Source organism: Callorhinus ursinus, unplaced genomic scaffold (assembly GCF_003265705.2).
Source record: "Callorhinus ursinus isolate GAN/ISIS: 27379988/994484 unplaced genomic scaffold, GSC_fseal_2.0 scaffold56, whole genome shotgun sequence".
In the NCBI taxonomy this organism is placed as follows: domain Eukaryota; kingdom Metazoa; phylum Chordata; class Mammalia; order Carnivora; family Otariidae; genus Callorhinus; species Callorhinus ursinus.
The window spans coordinates 5596266-5614284 of NW_027397118.1; the positions used below are offsets into that span (position 1 = coordinate 5596266).

Below are 18019 nucleotides of genomic sequence, written 5' to 3' on the forward strand. Positions count from 1 at the left end.
AAACAAAAAAACATTTTAAAAATCACATGTTATGCCCGAGAAAAACTTGCTGCTCCTAAGTGGATCTTGGAAATTATAGTCTTAAGTGGCAGGAAGCGATTAAACATGCACATGCACATCTGTATATGTGTACACATACACAGCAACACGGCGATATTCTCTCTTAATTATGTGTCTATATATCAAAAATCCCTAGAGTAATAGAGAAGAAAGGAGTCACAGCGGCTGTCTCTCTAGAGTCAAAGTGGGGGGCTGGAAAGTTAGCAATGCAGATGAGTCTTTCATTATATATGCTTTTCTACTTTTGTGAATGTTTTGTTACATGCAGGTATCATCTTTTCAAAATAAGGTTCTTAAAAAACATCAGTCATTGGGGCCCCTGTGTGGCCCAGTCCGGCTAAGCGTCCAATTCTTTTTTTTTGTTTTTGTTTTTTTTTTTTGAGAGAGAGAGAGAATGGGGGAGGGGTAGAAAGAGACGGGGAGAGAGAGAAGCAGACTCTGCACTGAGCCCAACACAGGACTCGATCTCATCATCCTGAGATCATGACCTGAGCTGAAATCAAGAGTCGGCTGCTTAACGGACTGAGCCACCCAGGCGCCCCAAGTGTTCAACTCTTGATCTCGGCTCTAGTCTTAATCTCAGGGTCGTGGGTTCAAGCCCTATGTCGGGCTCCACACTGTGCATGGAGCCTACTTAAAAAAAACAAAAAAAAATTAGTCATTGTTGTAAAGTTCTCAGCAAGTCCAATAGTCAGTTTATTACCTATTAATTAGTAATCAGTATTTCAGCAATTATTATTAGCACAATGAAGGGTAATTTTACTGCCATGGTCCTTTTAGTTACCAGTGATGCTGTGTCTCCAGCAGTGTAGTTCTTGAGCAACTGTGCTAAAATAAAGTGCTGGAAGCAAATATGCTGAGTGAGTTTCTAGGGCGTTTGCTGCTTAAAATTTATGGAGTGATAGAGTGGACTGTGCAGTATTGTTCAGAATGCACTATAGCCTGGTGTACTAAGACAACTGGTGAGCTGTTCCTTCATCAGTAGGAGAATATAATATGCACACAGTTTATGCAACAGCAAAGGCAGAGGCACCTGGGACAATTTGAACTTGGCCTTTCACTGAAGACAAATTTATATCTGAAAAAGTATCTCAGGAATAAAGTGGCAAAATACAACTCAATTTTTCAAGTACCTACCTAATTCATATAGTCAGATCAAGCCAAAGGGCATATTTTAATAATGTACCTTAGTAAGCAACTTCTCAACAGAATTTCTTCTTGTGATGTCCATAGAAGTTTTTAAAAATCCCACACCAACAGTTACTCTTCCCCGTTTCTAATGATTTAATGTTTTACATTGGAAGCATATAGTTTTACCTTAAGAGTTTCCAGTGTTCCATCTTCTTTGGCAAGGACGCTGCCCGTGATTCCTAAAATACTAACAACGTTTACTCTAACCCCAGTATTACTACTATGAATGCCGGCTGTGCATAGTGTCATCAGCTGGTCGGGAGTCATACACTGTTGAAAAGGAAAAAGAATAAAGTGTTAAACTCAACCAATTCCAAGAGCATGCACCACAGGACTGACAGGAATGTCAACAACAGAGAAGTTATTTCATACTCTAATCACTCCTCAGGACAGCTGGTAATCCTGATGAGGATGAGGCCTGTTCATGTCACTGCCATTATTCAACCTACCATAGCTTTTAAGCCTAGAAGAGGGGCTTCATTTCCTATTAGTTTCATTTAAAGAAGACTTTTGGGAGGCACCTGGGCAGCTCAGTCAGCTAAGCATCTGCCTTCAGGTCAGGTCATGATCCCGGGGTCCTGGGATCGAGCCCCATGTTGGGTTCCTTGCTCAGTGGGGAGTCTGCTTCTCCCTCTCTCTCTGTCTCCCCTCCCACCCCACTTGTGCTCTCTCTCTCTCTCTCTCAAATAAATAAGATCTTAAAAAAGAAAAAGACGACTTTCAGTCAGATGTACACAAACTAAAGAGATCCTAATTTCTTTTTAACACTGATCATAAAATGTTTTGAAAATGTACATAGAATATGTGGCTTTAATAAAAATTGGCTGAATCTATACAAGTTAAGAACTTACCCCGAGATGTTATGCTGTTACAGTAAATTATTAGAGCTTGTAGAAACCATTAAATTATAGAGTGCTTCTCCTGCGTAGTGATAATTTTCATTCCAAGCTAATCTGAACACACACATGGGTGCAGGTATCACCAGAGAATTCAAATATCATGTTGCCAGGCTATCACAGTGTGATGACTAAGGGCTTGGGATCTGACATCCTGGGTTCACATCCTGGCTCCTCTCCTTACCCTTCAGCAATCCTGCGTAAGATACTCCCCCCGACAAAGGTCTCTCCATTTCCCCATCAGTGATATGGGGACAACAGTCACCATGCAGAGTTGCTAAAGGATTAAATAATGCATATCAAGAACTTAGTAAATATTAGATAATATTATATATAAAAATACTGAACAGTTCTAAATCAAACTCATTTCTGAATCATCTGCAGTGCTTCTGCCAAATCTAAAGGTAACAGCTAATATGTCCAGGTTTCTTAGGAAATACTCTAATGGAAACAATCCCACCAACCCTGGGATTTCTCCCAGCCAGAACAAGGCTGCCAGGAATGCTGAAGCGTGCTGCTTTACTACCAGTATGAGTCACAAATGCAAGCTGCCCAAGGTGCACAAACCGACAAGGCAGAGAACTGGACGGGAGCAGGACAGCTGTACTCCACTGTTGGTACTGTTACTCAGCATCTCTGGTCCCTGGTCCCCTCTCCTTGTAAAGTATGAGAAAGCCAGGGTCGTTCTAATCCTCAAATTCCATGCTCACGCCCAATACACAGCCAACCTGAGAATTTATGGTCTTAATATATATGAATGCCCAGACATTAACTGAGCATGAGCTGGGAATAATTCTCTTTAAACGCCAGGCTGATCCAGTTAGCTACTGCTGAAGATCATGGAAAATCAATAAAAATACTTTATATTCCCATAGGCCATATAGTATAGGGTTTTCTAACCCTCTCATCATTATTACCATTCCCATGTCAAAGAAACTGAGGGTCAAAAGTTATGTTCTTGAAAAAAATTCTCAAATATACAAAGAAAAAAAATCGACAGAGTATACACTAGACGCCAACCACACATACAGTATTTGATAGTAAAGTACCAGAGGCACTCTCATTAAACTGTGGACCAAGATAAAGTTTGGGAAGCACCGCTCCAGGGTGTGGCCATGGAATGACTAAGGTAGAGAAGGAAGATCAGACCGTTGGAGAAAGGGAGGTCCAAGAACTTCAAAGCCAAGGGACTGGGGGGAGCATCTATGTGGATCTTGAAGTCACCTAGAATCATGACAGGACTGGCGAAGAGTAATAAAGCCCAACAGCAGGAATCTTTAAGGAACAAAGAGTGCCCCAGGGCATGGTAGATGGCTGTAACCAAGAGAAGTGGGTGGTACGGTCTAATGACATGTTAATCAAAACTGGAAGATTTTAGAAAGGAAGGAGCAAGGATGGTTTAGAGCACGGGTCCCCAAACTTAGTGTGCATGCCAATCACCCAGAGAACTTGTTAAAATATAGATCATTGGGCCCCTCCTCAAAGTTTCTACCTCAGTGGATTGGGGGCAAGGCCCTAGGATTTACTTTTTTTTTTTTTTTAAAGATTTTATTTATTTATTTGAGAGAGAGAGAATGAGAGATAGAGAGCACGAGAGGGAAGAGGGTCAGAGGGAGAAGCAGACTCCCTGCTGAGCAGGGAGCCCGATGCGGGACTCGATCCCAGGACTCCAGGATCATGACCTGAGCCGAAGGCAGTCGCTTAACCAACTGAGCCACCCAGGCGCCCCTAGGATTTACTCTTATATACAAAGAAAAAGACCACCAACCCAATAGCAAAACTGGTAAAAGATAGGAACAGTTACAGAAAAAAAAAATGCAAAGGCCCTTAAAGCACATAAAGAGACAGACATCCAATCTCATATCGTAAGACAAATGCAAATTAAAATTGAGATATGTCTCAACTATCAAACTGGTAAAAATCTAACATTCTGACAACTCTGCTTCTGAAGCTATAGCAAAACATGCACTCTCAAGCACTGCTGTAGGAAATTCAAAATGCCTCAAATTCTAAGGAGCGGACTACAGCAATAATTAGCAAAATCACCAATCCATCTATTCTCCAACTCAGCAAGCCCACTTCTAGGACTCTAACTCGAAGACACAATGGCAAAAACACAAAAAGCATCTGTAAAAAGGCTATTCACTGCAGTTCTATTTGTAATAGCAAAGGACTGGAAATGAGAACACCCATCAACAGGGCTGAATGAATAAGAAACACCTACACGATGGAGTAACAGAATGTGAAACTGTAAAAAAGAAATGAGGAACATACCTGTATACTACGATGATTAATAAGGGAGAAAAAGCAAGGTGCAGAGGCACTACTTTTAACAAAAGGAGTGAAATACACATGCCTACGTATTTGCTTGTTTTCAAAATAAGAACAATGGAATGATAAATCAAAACACAAAAAAGGGGTGCCTGGGTGGCTCAGTTGGTTAAGCGACTGCCTTCGGCTCAGGTCATGATCCTGGAGTCCCGGGATCAAGTCCCGCATCGGGCTCCTTGCTCAGCAAGGGGTCTGCTTCTCCCTCTGACCCTCTTCCCTCTCGTGCTATCTTTCATTCTCTCTCTCAAATAAATAAATAAAATCTTAAAAAAAAACCACAAAAAAAAAGGACGGTTACCCGAAAGAACAGGGGCAAAGAGACAGAAGCTAGACTAAATAGAAATAAATAAATAAAACTGTTTTTGGTAAAACATGCATAACGTAAAACTTGCCATTTTAACCTTTTTAAGAAAGATTTATTTGAGAGAGAGAGAGAAAGCAAACATGAGCCAGGGTGGGGGTGTGGGGAGGTGTGGGCAGGGGGAGGATCAGACTCCCCGCTGAGCAGAGAGCCCAGGAGCCCGGGATCATGACCTGGGGGTCATGACCTGAACTGAAGGCAGACGCTTAACGACTGAGCCACCCAGGTGCCCCTGAAATACCTTTATTATTAAGCGATTCTTAGCCACGATCTCTTGCCTGCAGCTGAAAACATTTGTAAGTGTCCAGTTCAGTGGCAGTAAGTACCTTCAGACTGTTGTACCACCACCAGCCATCACCACCACCCATGTCCAGAAGTTCATCATCCCATACTGAAACTGCCCCGTTCAACAGTACGTCCCTACTCCTCCCTTCCCCCAACTCCTGGCAGCCACTGTTCCACATTCTGTCCTTATGAATTTAACTATTCTAGGTCCCTTGTATATGGAATCATACAGTATGTGTCCTTTTGTGTTCGGTTTATTTCACTTAGTGTCATGTCTTCAAGAATTCATCCATGTTGTAGTATGTGTAAGAATTTCCTTTTTAAAGCTGAATAATATTCCACTGTATGTATCTACCATATAGTTCCCTGAATATATCTTGTTTCAGTTTTAACTCTGAAACTGTGTATTTTATATAATTAAAAAATAGAAATTAAAGCAAAAAAATAAGTTTCTTAAAAAAAGGAAAGCTAAAAAAAATATGAAAGCTAAAACAGCTGAAGCTAACTTTATAACAAGCCACAGAGAGAACTTTGTTAAGTAACTTTAAAACACAGCAATTTGACTATACAGTCTTAGAGGGGTTGTGAGATCGAGCCCCGAGTTGGGCTCTGTGCTCAGCGGGGTATCTGCTTGGGGTTCTCTCTCCCTCTCCCCTCCCACTTGTGCTCTCTCTCTCTCTCAAATCAATCAATCAATCTTAAAAACAAAACAAAATAACCCCACAAGTTCACAATGATATTTTAAAAAAAACCTCACTGATCACTTTTAGAGATTGCTAAGGGCACTAATTTATTATTCTGGAAAAATCCTATCTTTTTGGTATGAACTTTATTTCAAAGTTACCAAATAACTGATGAGACAGAAAGTTCTTACTTATAGAAGAATCACAGCTAATAAACGTAAAAGAAATGACAAAATTAAGATGTGTCCATTTTGCACCACTGATAAAATGGTGAATCCACTGATTAATACTTTAAAAAAAAAAAAAGATTTTAGGGGCGCCTGGGTGGCTCACTTGTTAAGCATCTGCCTTCGGCTCAGGTCATGATTATAGGGTCCTGGGATCGAGCCCCACATCAGGCTCCCTGCTCAGTGGGAAGCCTGCTTCTCCCATTCCCCCTGCTTGTGTTCCCTCTCTGTGTCTCTCTCTGTCAAATAAATAAGTAAAATCTTTAAAAAAATTAAAAAAAGATTTTATTTACTTGAGAGAGGGAGAGAGCGCATGAGTCAGGGGAGGGGCAGAGGGAGAGGGAGAAGCAGACTCCCTTCTGAGCATGGAGCCTAACGAGGGGCTCAATCCAAGGACCCCGAGATCATGACCTGAGCCGAAGGCAGCCACTTTACCGACTGAGCCACCCAGGTGCCCTGAATCCACTGATTAATCTTAACATCACTAATTTATGAAAATATATAATTTGTGATATAAAAGTAAAAAATATATACAGCACTGTGAATTATTCTTGCCAAAAAATCTGATCCTGAATCTCATTAAGACTCTAGACCAGGTGCCTGGGTGGCTCAGTTGGTTAAGCAACTGCCTTCGGCTCAGGTCATGACCCTGGAGTCCCGGGATCGAGTCCCACATCGGGCTCCCTGCTCGGCGAGGGGCCTGCTTCTCCCTCTGACCCTCCCCGCTTTCATGTACTCTCTCTCTCTCTCATTCTCACTCTCTCAAAATAAATAAATAAATCTTAAAAAAAAAAAAAGACTCTAGACCTAGTTCCCAGTTTATAGGATATATGGACAAGAGAGGAACATGTCAACAATACCATCGTGAGAAACCAGCCAAATCTCATAATGGGAAATCTTCTACAGGACAAATGACAGCTTCTTCAATGAATAAACAATATAGGGAAGGGGGATTAGTGGGGGGAATATTTTAAATTAAGAGATTTAAGAATCTGTGAATATACTAAAAACCACTGAATTGTGCTTTTTTTTTTAAGATTTTATTTATTTGAGAGAGAGAGAGAGAGAGAGAGAGCACGAGCAGGGTGAAGGGCAAAGGGAGAAGCAGACTCCCCACTGGGCAGGGAGCCTGATGCAGGACTGGATCCCAGGACCCTGGGATCACAACCCAAGCAGAAGGCAGAAGCTTAACCAACTGAGCCACCCAGGCGCCCCTGAATTGTGCACTTTAAATGGGTGAATTGTATGGTTGGTATGTGAATTAAATCTCACTAAAGCCATTAAAAAATTTTTTTTAAACCAAAGTATCAACCAAAAGCATTTGGATTCTGATTTGAATAAAACAACTGAAAAAGACATATTTGTGGCAATCAGAAAAAACTGAGCTTGGGCTGTGTATCAAACGATAATTCAGCAATGTCTGTTAATTTGGGGGTAATGGTACTGTAGTTAAGTTTTTTAGAAGTTCTTTTTCTATCACAGACACATAATGAAGCATGTAATAAAATACTTCTGGGTGAAGGAAATGATTTGCTTTAAAGCAGTCCAGGAAAGAAAACCCAAAGTGTAAGGGAGATGAAGAGAACAAGAGCCAGGATGTTGCCAACTCTGTGACCCTTGTGGTTCATGATACTATTATCTGTGCTTTTAGAGACGTCTGAAAATTTCCTTAATAAAAAGTAAAGAAAACAAGTGGGAAAGCACCTATCACCGAGATGCCAATGGATCACTGTATAGGGTCAGTGGGCATGCTTGAAAATTTCTCTAAAATGTTACAGAAGAAGACAAATGACATTCAGAGAAAATATTTATGACAGGTATGTCAAGATAAAAAAATCTGTGTGTGTGTTGGTGGCAGTGGTGGGAAGAAACAAAATATTTTACTTTTTATTTTAAGCATTTTTGCTTTCTTTTTACAAGGATCATACATTACTCTTATAATAGAAATAAATACTTAAAAAAAAAAACAGGGGCGCCTGGGTGGCTCAGTCGTTAAGCATCTGCCTTCGGCTCAGGGCATGATCCCAGGGTCCTGGGATCAAGCCCCGCATCGGGCTCTCTCTCCACAGGAAGACTGCTTCTCCCTCTCCCACTCCCCCTGCTTGTGTTCCCTCTCTCGCTGTGTCTCTCTCTGTCAAATAAATAAAAAATAAAATCTTAAAAAAAAAAAAAAAAACCCACAAACACGGTACCTTTAAAAAAAATAAATAAAAAAATAAACTACAAAAAGTTAAGTTATGAATTTTGCTTCCATAATACAGAATCTTTGCAAGTTTCATATAAAATTTTTTAAAAATCTTACCTGAGAAATGTTCTTGGAGGCCATTGTTTGCAAAAGGGCCCTCAAGGCACTACTTATGGCTTCTAGAAAGTCAACATGCTTAGCAAAATCTAAAACACAAAAGTGAAATATAAATTTGTCTAAGACAAGTTATTTTGTAAAAAAAAAAAAAAAAATAAAAACACACGTTAAATGTTAATATATGCTATGCTATTATAATTAAAACATTTTTGATGTTAAGCCAAGACTTCTAGTTAACAGCCCCCTGTGAACTGAATACTTGACTATGAAAAGATGTCCACAGTTGAAATAACGGTAACGAGGGAGCGTTCTACAGACAGTCCTTGCCTTCTAGGCACTGGGTTTTCACTTACCTCGCTCTTTAGCACAAGATACACCTGAGCTAGCTTTCGTGGACAGAATTCAGCTTTTCACAGATTGCCATCACGGTGCCGGGCAGACCTCACATGGCGATGTCTCCCAAATCAGAGTTCTTCCTGGCCAACCCAAACCCACTGCCTAGCCAGGAACTGTTGCTTGTGTAGGGCTGGGCCACTATACCTCCGTGGTTTCAGTGGCTTCTACGGTTGTATATACTGACCCAACTTCCCCTTCCCATTCCTGCTCATTTTTACTCTTTTCTTTCTTACCCCTTTGGTGGGAAGGGAAAGCGATGGACTTGCTGTGGTAGATTATATCGTCCAAAAACAACCACAACGGTCTATTTCCCCACCCCTTGAATCTGGGGGTACTTTGTGACATCAACCAACAGGACACATGAACATGACATGCTAACTCATGAAAGGCAACATGACTCGCACCTGACTCACATGTGTTCGCTCTCTTCTCTCAACTCTTGCCCTTGGACCCCAGCCACCATGTTATAAGGAAGCCTAGGTCACATGGCAAGGTCATCTTGTTCTGGCTGACAGCCCCTGTGAGCCAACCATCAATATGAACAAGACTGCAGATGATTCTGGCTCCTTGTTTTCCAGCAGAAGCCCTAGTGTAGAGTTTTCTCAACCCTACCACTATGGACATTTTGGACAGGTAATTCTTTGGGATCCCCTGTACACTGTAGGATATTTAGCAGCATCCCTGGCTTCTACCCTCTAGGTAACAGCAGCAACCCCCAAGCTGTAACAACAAAAAATGCCTCCAGACATTTCTAAATGGCCCTGCAGGGAGGGGGTGGGGGAGGTTCAGTGTCGGAGGCGGGGGTTGCCCTTAGTTGAGAACACCCGGCCTAAACATTGTGGAGTAGAGACAAACCATCTCCACTGTGCACTGTCTAAAATTCCTGACCTATAGAAACCATGAGAAAACACATGATTATTGTTGTTTTAAGCCACAAAGTTTGGGGATGCAATAAATACCTTGGCTTTCTGTCCCCTTGGTGCCTGGGGCCCTATGAAGATTCCAGCACCCCTTTTGGGGCTGCCTGCATGAGAATGAGGCAGCTTCCACACAAATCTAAATCAAAGCTTATTATATTTTTTGCCTCCCATGATCAGATATACATTACGTACTGACGTAGGGAATTCCCGTAAATTTCACAGAACAGACACCAGACTAGCTTTAGGATCAGACAGATCTGGGATGGAATCCTGCCTCTGACATTATGTGACCTCTCCTTTTGGCCTCTAGTCAGATGTCACCTCTTCAGACAGCCCTTTCCATGTGAACCCATCTCTTTTTTTTTCTCCATGTGAACCCATCTAATAGGTCCTTGGAACCAGCCACCATGTCGACCAATTCTGTTTTTATTTTTTTCTTCCCAGACAAAATTACATTTACATCTTTATTCATCTGAGATTGTAAACTCCTGAGCATTCTGGTCTTCCCTATCACATTCGCACCTGTACCCCTCGGACCTAGAGTGGTGCACGGCACAGAGTGGTCAATAAGTATGGGCTAGGGGCGCCTGGATGTCTCAGTCACTTAAGTGTTAAGCATCTGCCTTCGGCTCAGGTCACCACCCCAGGGTCCTGGATCAAGGCCCGCATCGGGCTCCCTGCTCAGCAGAGAGCCTGCTTCCTTCTCTCCCTCTGCCTTCCATTCCCCATGCTTGTGCTCTGTCAAATAAATACATAAAATCTTAAAAAAAAAAAAAAAAGTATGTGCGAAAGGAATGAGTGCCCCTGAAGGAGTTCCTCAATCTCTCTAAATCCCAGCTTCCTTACCAGGAAGGTGGAGTAACAATGCCTCACTCATAAAGCCTAGTACCCAAAACGCACTCAAAAGTTGGTGTGAAGTTGTTACTACTAAAATTCAAAAAGTAGGTTATATTTATATTTGATTACAGCTATGAAGTGTAGCCCTAGAAATTCATGAAGTGCACACAAAACAATGAAACTATATCATGAAGAAATCATTCAATACGAACTAGAACACACTCAGAAGCATTTTTTTGGTCTTGCATTCTTAGAAAAATAACCACTACCTTAGATTCAAAACCCTAATCTAATTCACGTTACTGTTTTACATTATGTGTAATTCATACTCTCCCTAAATTAAGGAAAACATTCGGGTGATTTTTATTGAGTTCATATTTATGGTCATTTATCCAAATTTGGGAAAGAAGTTTCGAACTACCCTGCCTTTCTGAAAAATTCTCAGTAAAAGATCAACACATGTGGTACTGTTAAAGAAATTAAGTAAATGTCAACAGAAGTTAAAAAGAGGTGACTGAAAACATCTTTCCCCTCAACAACTTTGTACAACACGTAAGAATTTGTAGCACACCTAAATGTAGGTAAATAAGTCAACCCACAAGTAGCCAAGCAGCAAATTTTTATTTAGGTGACTTTTTCAGACTGATTTCTAATGTTCTGATATAGAATAGGAAACATATCCCAGAACAGGTGTTACTATTATCCTAATTATAATGAAAAAACAGCTTTCTGCTTTCCCAAATGTGGGAAAACAGGGAACCCTAAGTGATTATAGATTCCATGCAATGGAGCAAATGATAGAGTGACCCAATCTGAAAACACAACATTGCTAAAATCTTCTTGATGGTTTGAAGATCCATAGTTTTTAATGAAGGAGACAAAGATATTAATGCACTGGGAATGCACGGACCAGAATCTACTGACAACTTTCTCCTTTTATCTCTGATGTCAGCCACAAACAAAATGTCAGGGGCGCCTGGGTGGCTCAGATGGTTAAGCGTCTGCCTTCAGCTCAGGTCATGATCCCAGGGTCCTGGGATCGAGCCCCGCATTGGGCTCCCTGCTCCTTGGGAGCCTGCTTCTCCCTCTGCCTCTCTCTCTCTCTGTCTCTCATGAATAAATAAATAAAATCTTTAAAAAAAAAAACAACAAAATGTCAGTATCACAAATTTTATAACTATTCAGAAAAAGATTTAATTTATTTAATTTAATTAACTTAATTTATACTTTTTAATTTTAGCATTAAAATACATTAGCATTCAAGTTAGGCAGAGTTGTACGATCCTCACACATTTAATGTCCAAACATGGTAACACAAAAAGCTAGAAAAATTTGGCCCCATCCTCTCCAGAAAGTTCTCCAGTAACAGTTCACACTATCCACACAGACCCCACAAGATTATGTTATTTAATAAATCTCAATGTTCCAAAGGAATTTTAGAATACCATCTCTAAATATAAGCAATTATCCTTTATCGAAAATTTCATTCTGATAAGAAAAGGTTCTGTCAACAATACCCATGAACTTGGAATTTACATGAAGTGTTTAATGATATGTTCCCACAATTGAGAAACTTTCCATTATTTCTCCAAGGCCGAGCTTGGTATCATTTTCCTGTGATCATCCAAGTGTAAATGTGCAAGCATCAGTGACCACAAAGAGCCATCTGAACCAGGAGGGACACACCCACGTGTTTTCTGTACAGCAGAGGCACAGAACGTGTGAGCTTTAGGGCAAGTGCAACAAACTCTACGCTGGTTGGAGATGGGAGCTTCTGGTACCTTGCCTGGGACTCCCACCGAAAAATGGCAATTTGTTCTGCCAGTCAGGCAGACAGGATTCCCTCAGGGTAGGCAGGTCCTGGAAGTAGTGACAGGCTAGGCCTGCTCACGTAGGGGCCTGGCTGTGCACAACCCCATTTGGCCCAGCAACCTACAGGGAGCCCACGTGAAGGGGCGGAGGGACTGGGTCTGAGCAATAGCAGCCCTCCCCCTCCTCCACTATGGACATTCCGCTGGGTTGGTAGGAGCCAGAATGTTAGCAAAAGTCAGATAAAACATCCCTTCTCCAGTAACCGCCCCATCCCCCCCATGCCATCCAGATCTCTGCCTGGTTTATAAAGCTGGGAGACAAATACAAAGCTATAGTTATCGGGCCAGCTCACAGCAACAAGCCACCTCTGTAGCCAGAGCATGCCCAGTCTTGTCTATATCCTGTCTTAGGCGTGGCTGGGCACGGTTTTCACATGATCACACCAGCTAAAGAATGCACAGCCTGAGATCACTGGAAAACTGTATCTGCTGACTGACAAATGCTGGAAGGTCGGTAGAGACAGAACAATAACTATATATGGGTTTCTGAACATTTACTTTATTTTTAAAAACTGACCTAGAACTTCTGAAACATGCACTATTAAGTGCACGGTACCTTGTATTAACTTGGTAAGAGTGCAAAATAGGGATGCCTGGGTGGCTCAGTCAGTTAAGCGTCTGCCTTCAGCTCAGGTCATGATCCCAGGGTCCTGGGATCGAGCCCTGCATCGGGCTCCCTGCTCAGCGGGAAGCCTGCTTCTCCCTCTCCCACTCCCCCTGCTGTGTTCCCTCTCTCGCTGTCTCTGTCAAATAAATAAATAAAATCTTAAGAAAAAAAAAATAGATGTCTAGAAGAACTGAGGAGTGGGGCACCTGGCTGGCTCAGTCGTTACAGCCTGCAACCCTTGATCTCAGGGTCACTGAGTTCGAGCCCCACATTGGGTGTAGCGATTACTTAAAAACAACAACAAAAAAACACTTAAGGAAAAAAAAAAAAGAACTGGGGAGCAACTCCTGAATGAATGTTTATATAGAAGCTTGTATTTAGTCAAAAGCGACCATATTTTGATCTTTTAAGAGTTTCAACTCTTTTAAGTTTTATTTATGTATGTAATCTCTACCCCCAACGTGGGGCTCGAACTCAGGACCCTGAGATCAAGAGTCACCAGCCTCTTCGTCTGAGCCAGCCATGTGTCCCCTAAGAGTTACAACTCTTGACTTAACGTGGCGTCTTAGAAGAAGAAAAGTTAAATAGTTTACAATGAGATATAAATACTACACTGAATGTTACACAGTGGAGTTACAGCTTATTTGGTGATGAAATTTTAAAGTTAGTGCAGAAAGCAAGTATTACATATCTTCAAGCTTACCCTCAAAAACTCCCTAAAGACACTCTGAAATTGAGGAGCTGAGAGCAGCAGATTCTTCTCTCTCAATTACCCTCGCTGTAGACATGCATGCTGGGTAGGTAATGTGGAGAATTTTACTTTACTATATAAAATACTATTTTTCCCTCCCTCTCAGTCTCTTTTGTTTGGTCTGAGCTGCTATTAATTCGATGTGGCCAAGTCAAATGAGATTCTACTACCACAAACTATGAAAACCTGGTAGAGGAGCACGCATTAACCCTTGTACAGCTAGGCCATTTAGAAAGAATAGTTAACTACATATATTATCTCTCTAGGTTTCTGTGTACAAATGAAATTAATCCATATTAGAGACCTTAGTAACACCTCTTACCATGCAAAGGTGCTTGAAGAAAGAAATGTTAGAAAAAAGCAGGGTACAATACTCTATGTCTGGCAGTCTACCATTTGCCTTAAGAACACACATGCATACTTTTTATACTGAGAATTTCTCTGGAAGAACACACAAGAAACCATAACAGCGACTGACTCAGGGAGAGGAACTAGATGGTATGAGGAAAAGGAGAGAGGCTTTCTGCTTTACGTCCTCTAATAACTTGTGAATTCTGTAATAGATGTACGAATTACCTGATCAAATGTAAATCAAATGGTTTTATGTTTAAGAAGAAAAATAAAGACTAGAGAATCAAGCAAATATCTTCATCGGGCCTAATACTTATATTTGTGATTTCAACCTTATTGGCCTGACATAACTGGATGCACTTTTAATAAAAAATAACAGTATAACCCATAGACCAGCTTACATATGTTGTTTGGACTCAATGCCACTGGCAACTATAAATCTGACTCTTAGTGCTTGGGAAAGGTTTCTGCAGGCTGGATGACAAGCATGACACAATGCCGAAGTCCAAGTTCCTCGTCCTTCAAAACTCTGCTCGATCCAAATAGTCTTTCACAATGAGGCCTAAATGTTTACCTGGCTGAGAAAAAAGCAGCTGGGACAGATGCTGTGCAAGTGTCTGCAGGGCTGCAGGTCCCCCGAGATGGTCCACATCCAGGAGGGATACAAGACTCTGGAGACACACGAGGGCTCTGCACTGAATAGTGTTCATTCTGGATAGGAAGGCAAAGAATGCAGTCTGTTTCTCTAACAGTTACCCAACAGGATTCAGTATTCACTTTTAACCTAAGCTTCGGGCTCTGACTGGGAATATCTGAACGCAGAAGGTGTATGGCTATTAACAAAGAACCTTAAGGTGACCTGATTATCTACCTCATCAAAATGCTTGAGCACTCAGGGCCTGAGGCACAGCTCACTTAGGAGTCATAAGGAATTTATTTAGAAGAATTTTTATGCATGGCGACATTGGCAAAACGATTCTGAATTGTGAAAGAGGACATACATAAAGTGCTCAATGCATGTACAGAGTTTAACAGTTTATAAAGCAAACACCGTGCCCCAAGATAAGAAACACCGCTAACACCCTCACAGCGCATCTATCCCTTCCCTATCTCGCCCCACCTCTCCGACCCCTAACAGTCACCACTATCTGGACTTTTATGGTAAACAGTTCCCTGCTCTTCTTCATAGGTTTACCACCTATGTACCCTAAAACAAAATAGTGAAGTGTTGCCAGTTACTGAACTTTGTAAAAACAGAATCAGTGTATATTCTTTTGTGCCTAGCTTTCTTGCTCAATGTTCTAGCTCAGATTTTTTTTTTTAAACTGCTGTATATATTCTACTGCGTGATTATATCAAAATTTATTTCTCCACTCTGCCACCAATGGACACTGAGGTTGTTTCCTGGTTGGGGCAACTGGAACCACATTGCTATGCACATTTTCATGGCTTAGTGCACATATGCACACATTTTTCTAGAGAATATGCACAGGAACAGAACTCTTCAATCTGGGGGGAGTCAGCTTCTTCTAGTTAGTGGTCCATCCTTTCATGTAATAACAATGACAAAGAGTTCTGGAAACAGAAAAGTTCTTACTTTCTGACCAAAGATTTCCAAGTGGGACTCCTAGAACATATGTCAACTGCAGTGCTGTTTGGAAAGGTAGTTTTCTCAAAAATCTAGATTCAAGAAAGGCAGTAAAGCAAAGGTTAAAGATTAGCATCATTTTACACACAATCTCTTTATGAAGTCCCAACCTACTGCCTCTAAGTGAAATGGTTAGGCTTGGGAAGGATCTACTTTCCAGCGTACTCCCACTACTGTTAGTTCTAGCTTCTTTCTTACCAATTACCCAAAGTCTGGAAGTGCGAGCAAACCTCTTTTGCATACACGGTAAATAGCTCTCTCAAGCCCTTCCCATGCTCCACAATGAGGTTGGACTTGAAACAGACTACCTTCTTTGGGATGAGGTAGTTGGTGAATGCGGTGTGAACCTCATGGGAGAGGCAAAGGGGAGACAGCAGCTGCCCACCGCACTCACTGAAGGAATTCTCCATAAATGCATCGCTCTCATCACTGCTAGAAAGCTCTTCCCACTCATCATCGGAGGGATCTGGGAAGAGTGCAAACCACACGTAACTGGAATATTTAAGAAAATCCTCGTGGAAGCTGCCCTTTCAGTCCAGGGGGAGAATGTCTAAACATATAAACTGGTAACAAACCTTCACTGCAGCACATGTTGACAATAATTTCCAGAGCAGTCTGCTGAGCCGTCAACAATGCTATGGTCTCTCTCAGTTCCTTGTCAGTGGGCTAATAAATAAATAAATAAACAAATAAACAAACAAATAACTCTCAATGTTTGGGAAAGTATTTTCACGTGAATGTCCTTAGCTAGAGCCTACTGGATGATTTTTACCCTTGGAATAGAATGCATGGGGGATGGGGCAGCCAGAAGAAAAGTCATAACGTGCTGAAGCACAAACAAGCATTATGATTGCTCCTGGCACTGAGCAGCAGGCCACCGTTAACTGGGCTTCCACCTATCTGCACGGTTATTTTAGGTAGCTGGAGAGAAAAGATAAATATTCAGGAATTCTGAACTGAATTCACCCTGAAACTTAATCCAATGTGTTAAGAAGTAGCTCAGAACACTATGATTAACACAAGAGCTCATTTCAGAGACCAGCCACTTAAACACAATAAACCAGCTTTTAGATGCTTAAGACGTCCCGTTGGAAAAGACTGCATTAACAAGAACTACTAACGAGCCCTTACGTGACCAATAGAGCTTGGCTAAGGTGCGGACAGGCTTGGCTTCCTGGCTTTCTCTGAACCCTGCAAGAAAGCATTTCTTTGGGGCGCCTGAGTGGCTCATTAAGGTAAGTTTCGGCCTTCGGCTCAGGTCACGATCTCAGGGTCCTCATCAGGCTCCCTGCTTAGCAGGGAGCCTGCTTCTCCCTCTCCTTCCAGCTTGTGCTCTCTCTCACTATCTCTAACAAGTAAATACAACCTTTTTTTTTTTTTAAGATTTTATTTATTTGTCAGAGTGAAAGAGACAGAGAGCACAAGCAGGGAGAGCGACAGAAGCAGAGGGAGAAGCAGGCTCCCGCTGAGCAGGGAGCCTGATGCGGGACTCGATCCCAGGACCCTGGGATCATGACCCGAGCCGAAGGCAGACGCTTAACCGACTGAGCCACCCAGGCGTCCCAAGTAAATAAAATCTTAAAAAAAAAAAAAAAAAAAAAAAGGCATTTCTTTAAGACTGAAGAAAGGGGAGAACTTTATTCTCTGGAAATAATTAACATGAACTTAAAATGGGTTGTAGAAATTTACATAACCTAAATTCTCAAGTTACCTATGAAAAGTGAAATAGCTACGCTGATATTCCAGAATAGTGCATAGGCTAAAAATAATGTATATTTTATCGTCTGAATGTTTCCCCCTTTCAACAAGCTTCTAATTGTCTTTTAATGCCTGTACAATATTCCATTAAATGGATACACTATCATTTAATTTGGAATATTTCAAATTACCTGGATTTCTCATTTCCTTAGATTTACTGGGTCAAAGGATTACCTATAGATCCTGTGACATGTTCCTATTTTCCTTTCCGGAATGTTCATACTGATTTATAATCCTCCAGCAACTTCTTGTGCAACAATTTGACTGCAATATTGAACCATGTTCAAAGTTATTATTAAAAAATAATAAATAGGGGCACCTGGCTGGCTCAGTCGGGACAGCATGAGACTCTTGATCTCGGGGTTGTGAGTTCAAGGCCCACACTGGGCGCAGGGGTTATTTAAAAATCAAATCTATAACAATAACAATAAAATAATAAAATAAATTTAAAATAATAAAATTATTAAAAGATAATTATTTTTGATAAAAATTATTTTAAAAGCAAAGTGCTCATTTAAAAGATGTAGCTTAGGAATGTATTTGT

At 41.3% G+C, this 18019-nt stretch overlaps 1 protein-coding gene across 5 annotated transcripts in view; it reads right to left on the bottom strand.

The window, feature by feature from the left end:
* The window catches only part of HEATR3 (HEAT repeat containing 3), a 39469-nt gene that overhangs the window by 6686 nt on the left and 14764 nt on the right, over nucleotides 1-18019 (bottom strand). Inside the window, exons 8-14 of one of the 5 annotated variants that reach the window (XM_073884335.1) lie at nucleotides 16293-16383; nucleotides 15948-16183; nucleotides 15667-15749; nucleotides 14644-14780; nucleotides 8337-8425; nucleotides 2332-2424; nucleotides 1389-1521 (exon numbers count right to left, since the gene is read on the bottom strand). In XM_073884335.1, coding sequence (XP_073740436.1) covers nucleotides 2335-2424; nucleotides 8337-8425; nucleotides 14644-14780; nucleotides 15667-15749; nucleotides 15948-16183; nucleotides 16293-16383 — 726 coding nt within the window. In that variant the 3' untranslated portion in view covers nucleotides 1389-1521; nucleotides 2332-2334. Of the gene's footprint in view, nucleotides 1-1377; nucleotides 1522-2331; nucleotides 2425-8336; nucleotides 8426-10506; nucleotides 11621-14643; nucleotides 14781-15666; nucleotides 15750-15947; nucleotides 16184-16292; nucleotides 16384-18019 lie in introns of those variants that run through there. The other 4 variants (XR_012375727.1, XM_025852414.2, XM_073884334.1 and 1 more) reach the window with 4 other exon arrangements.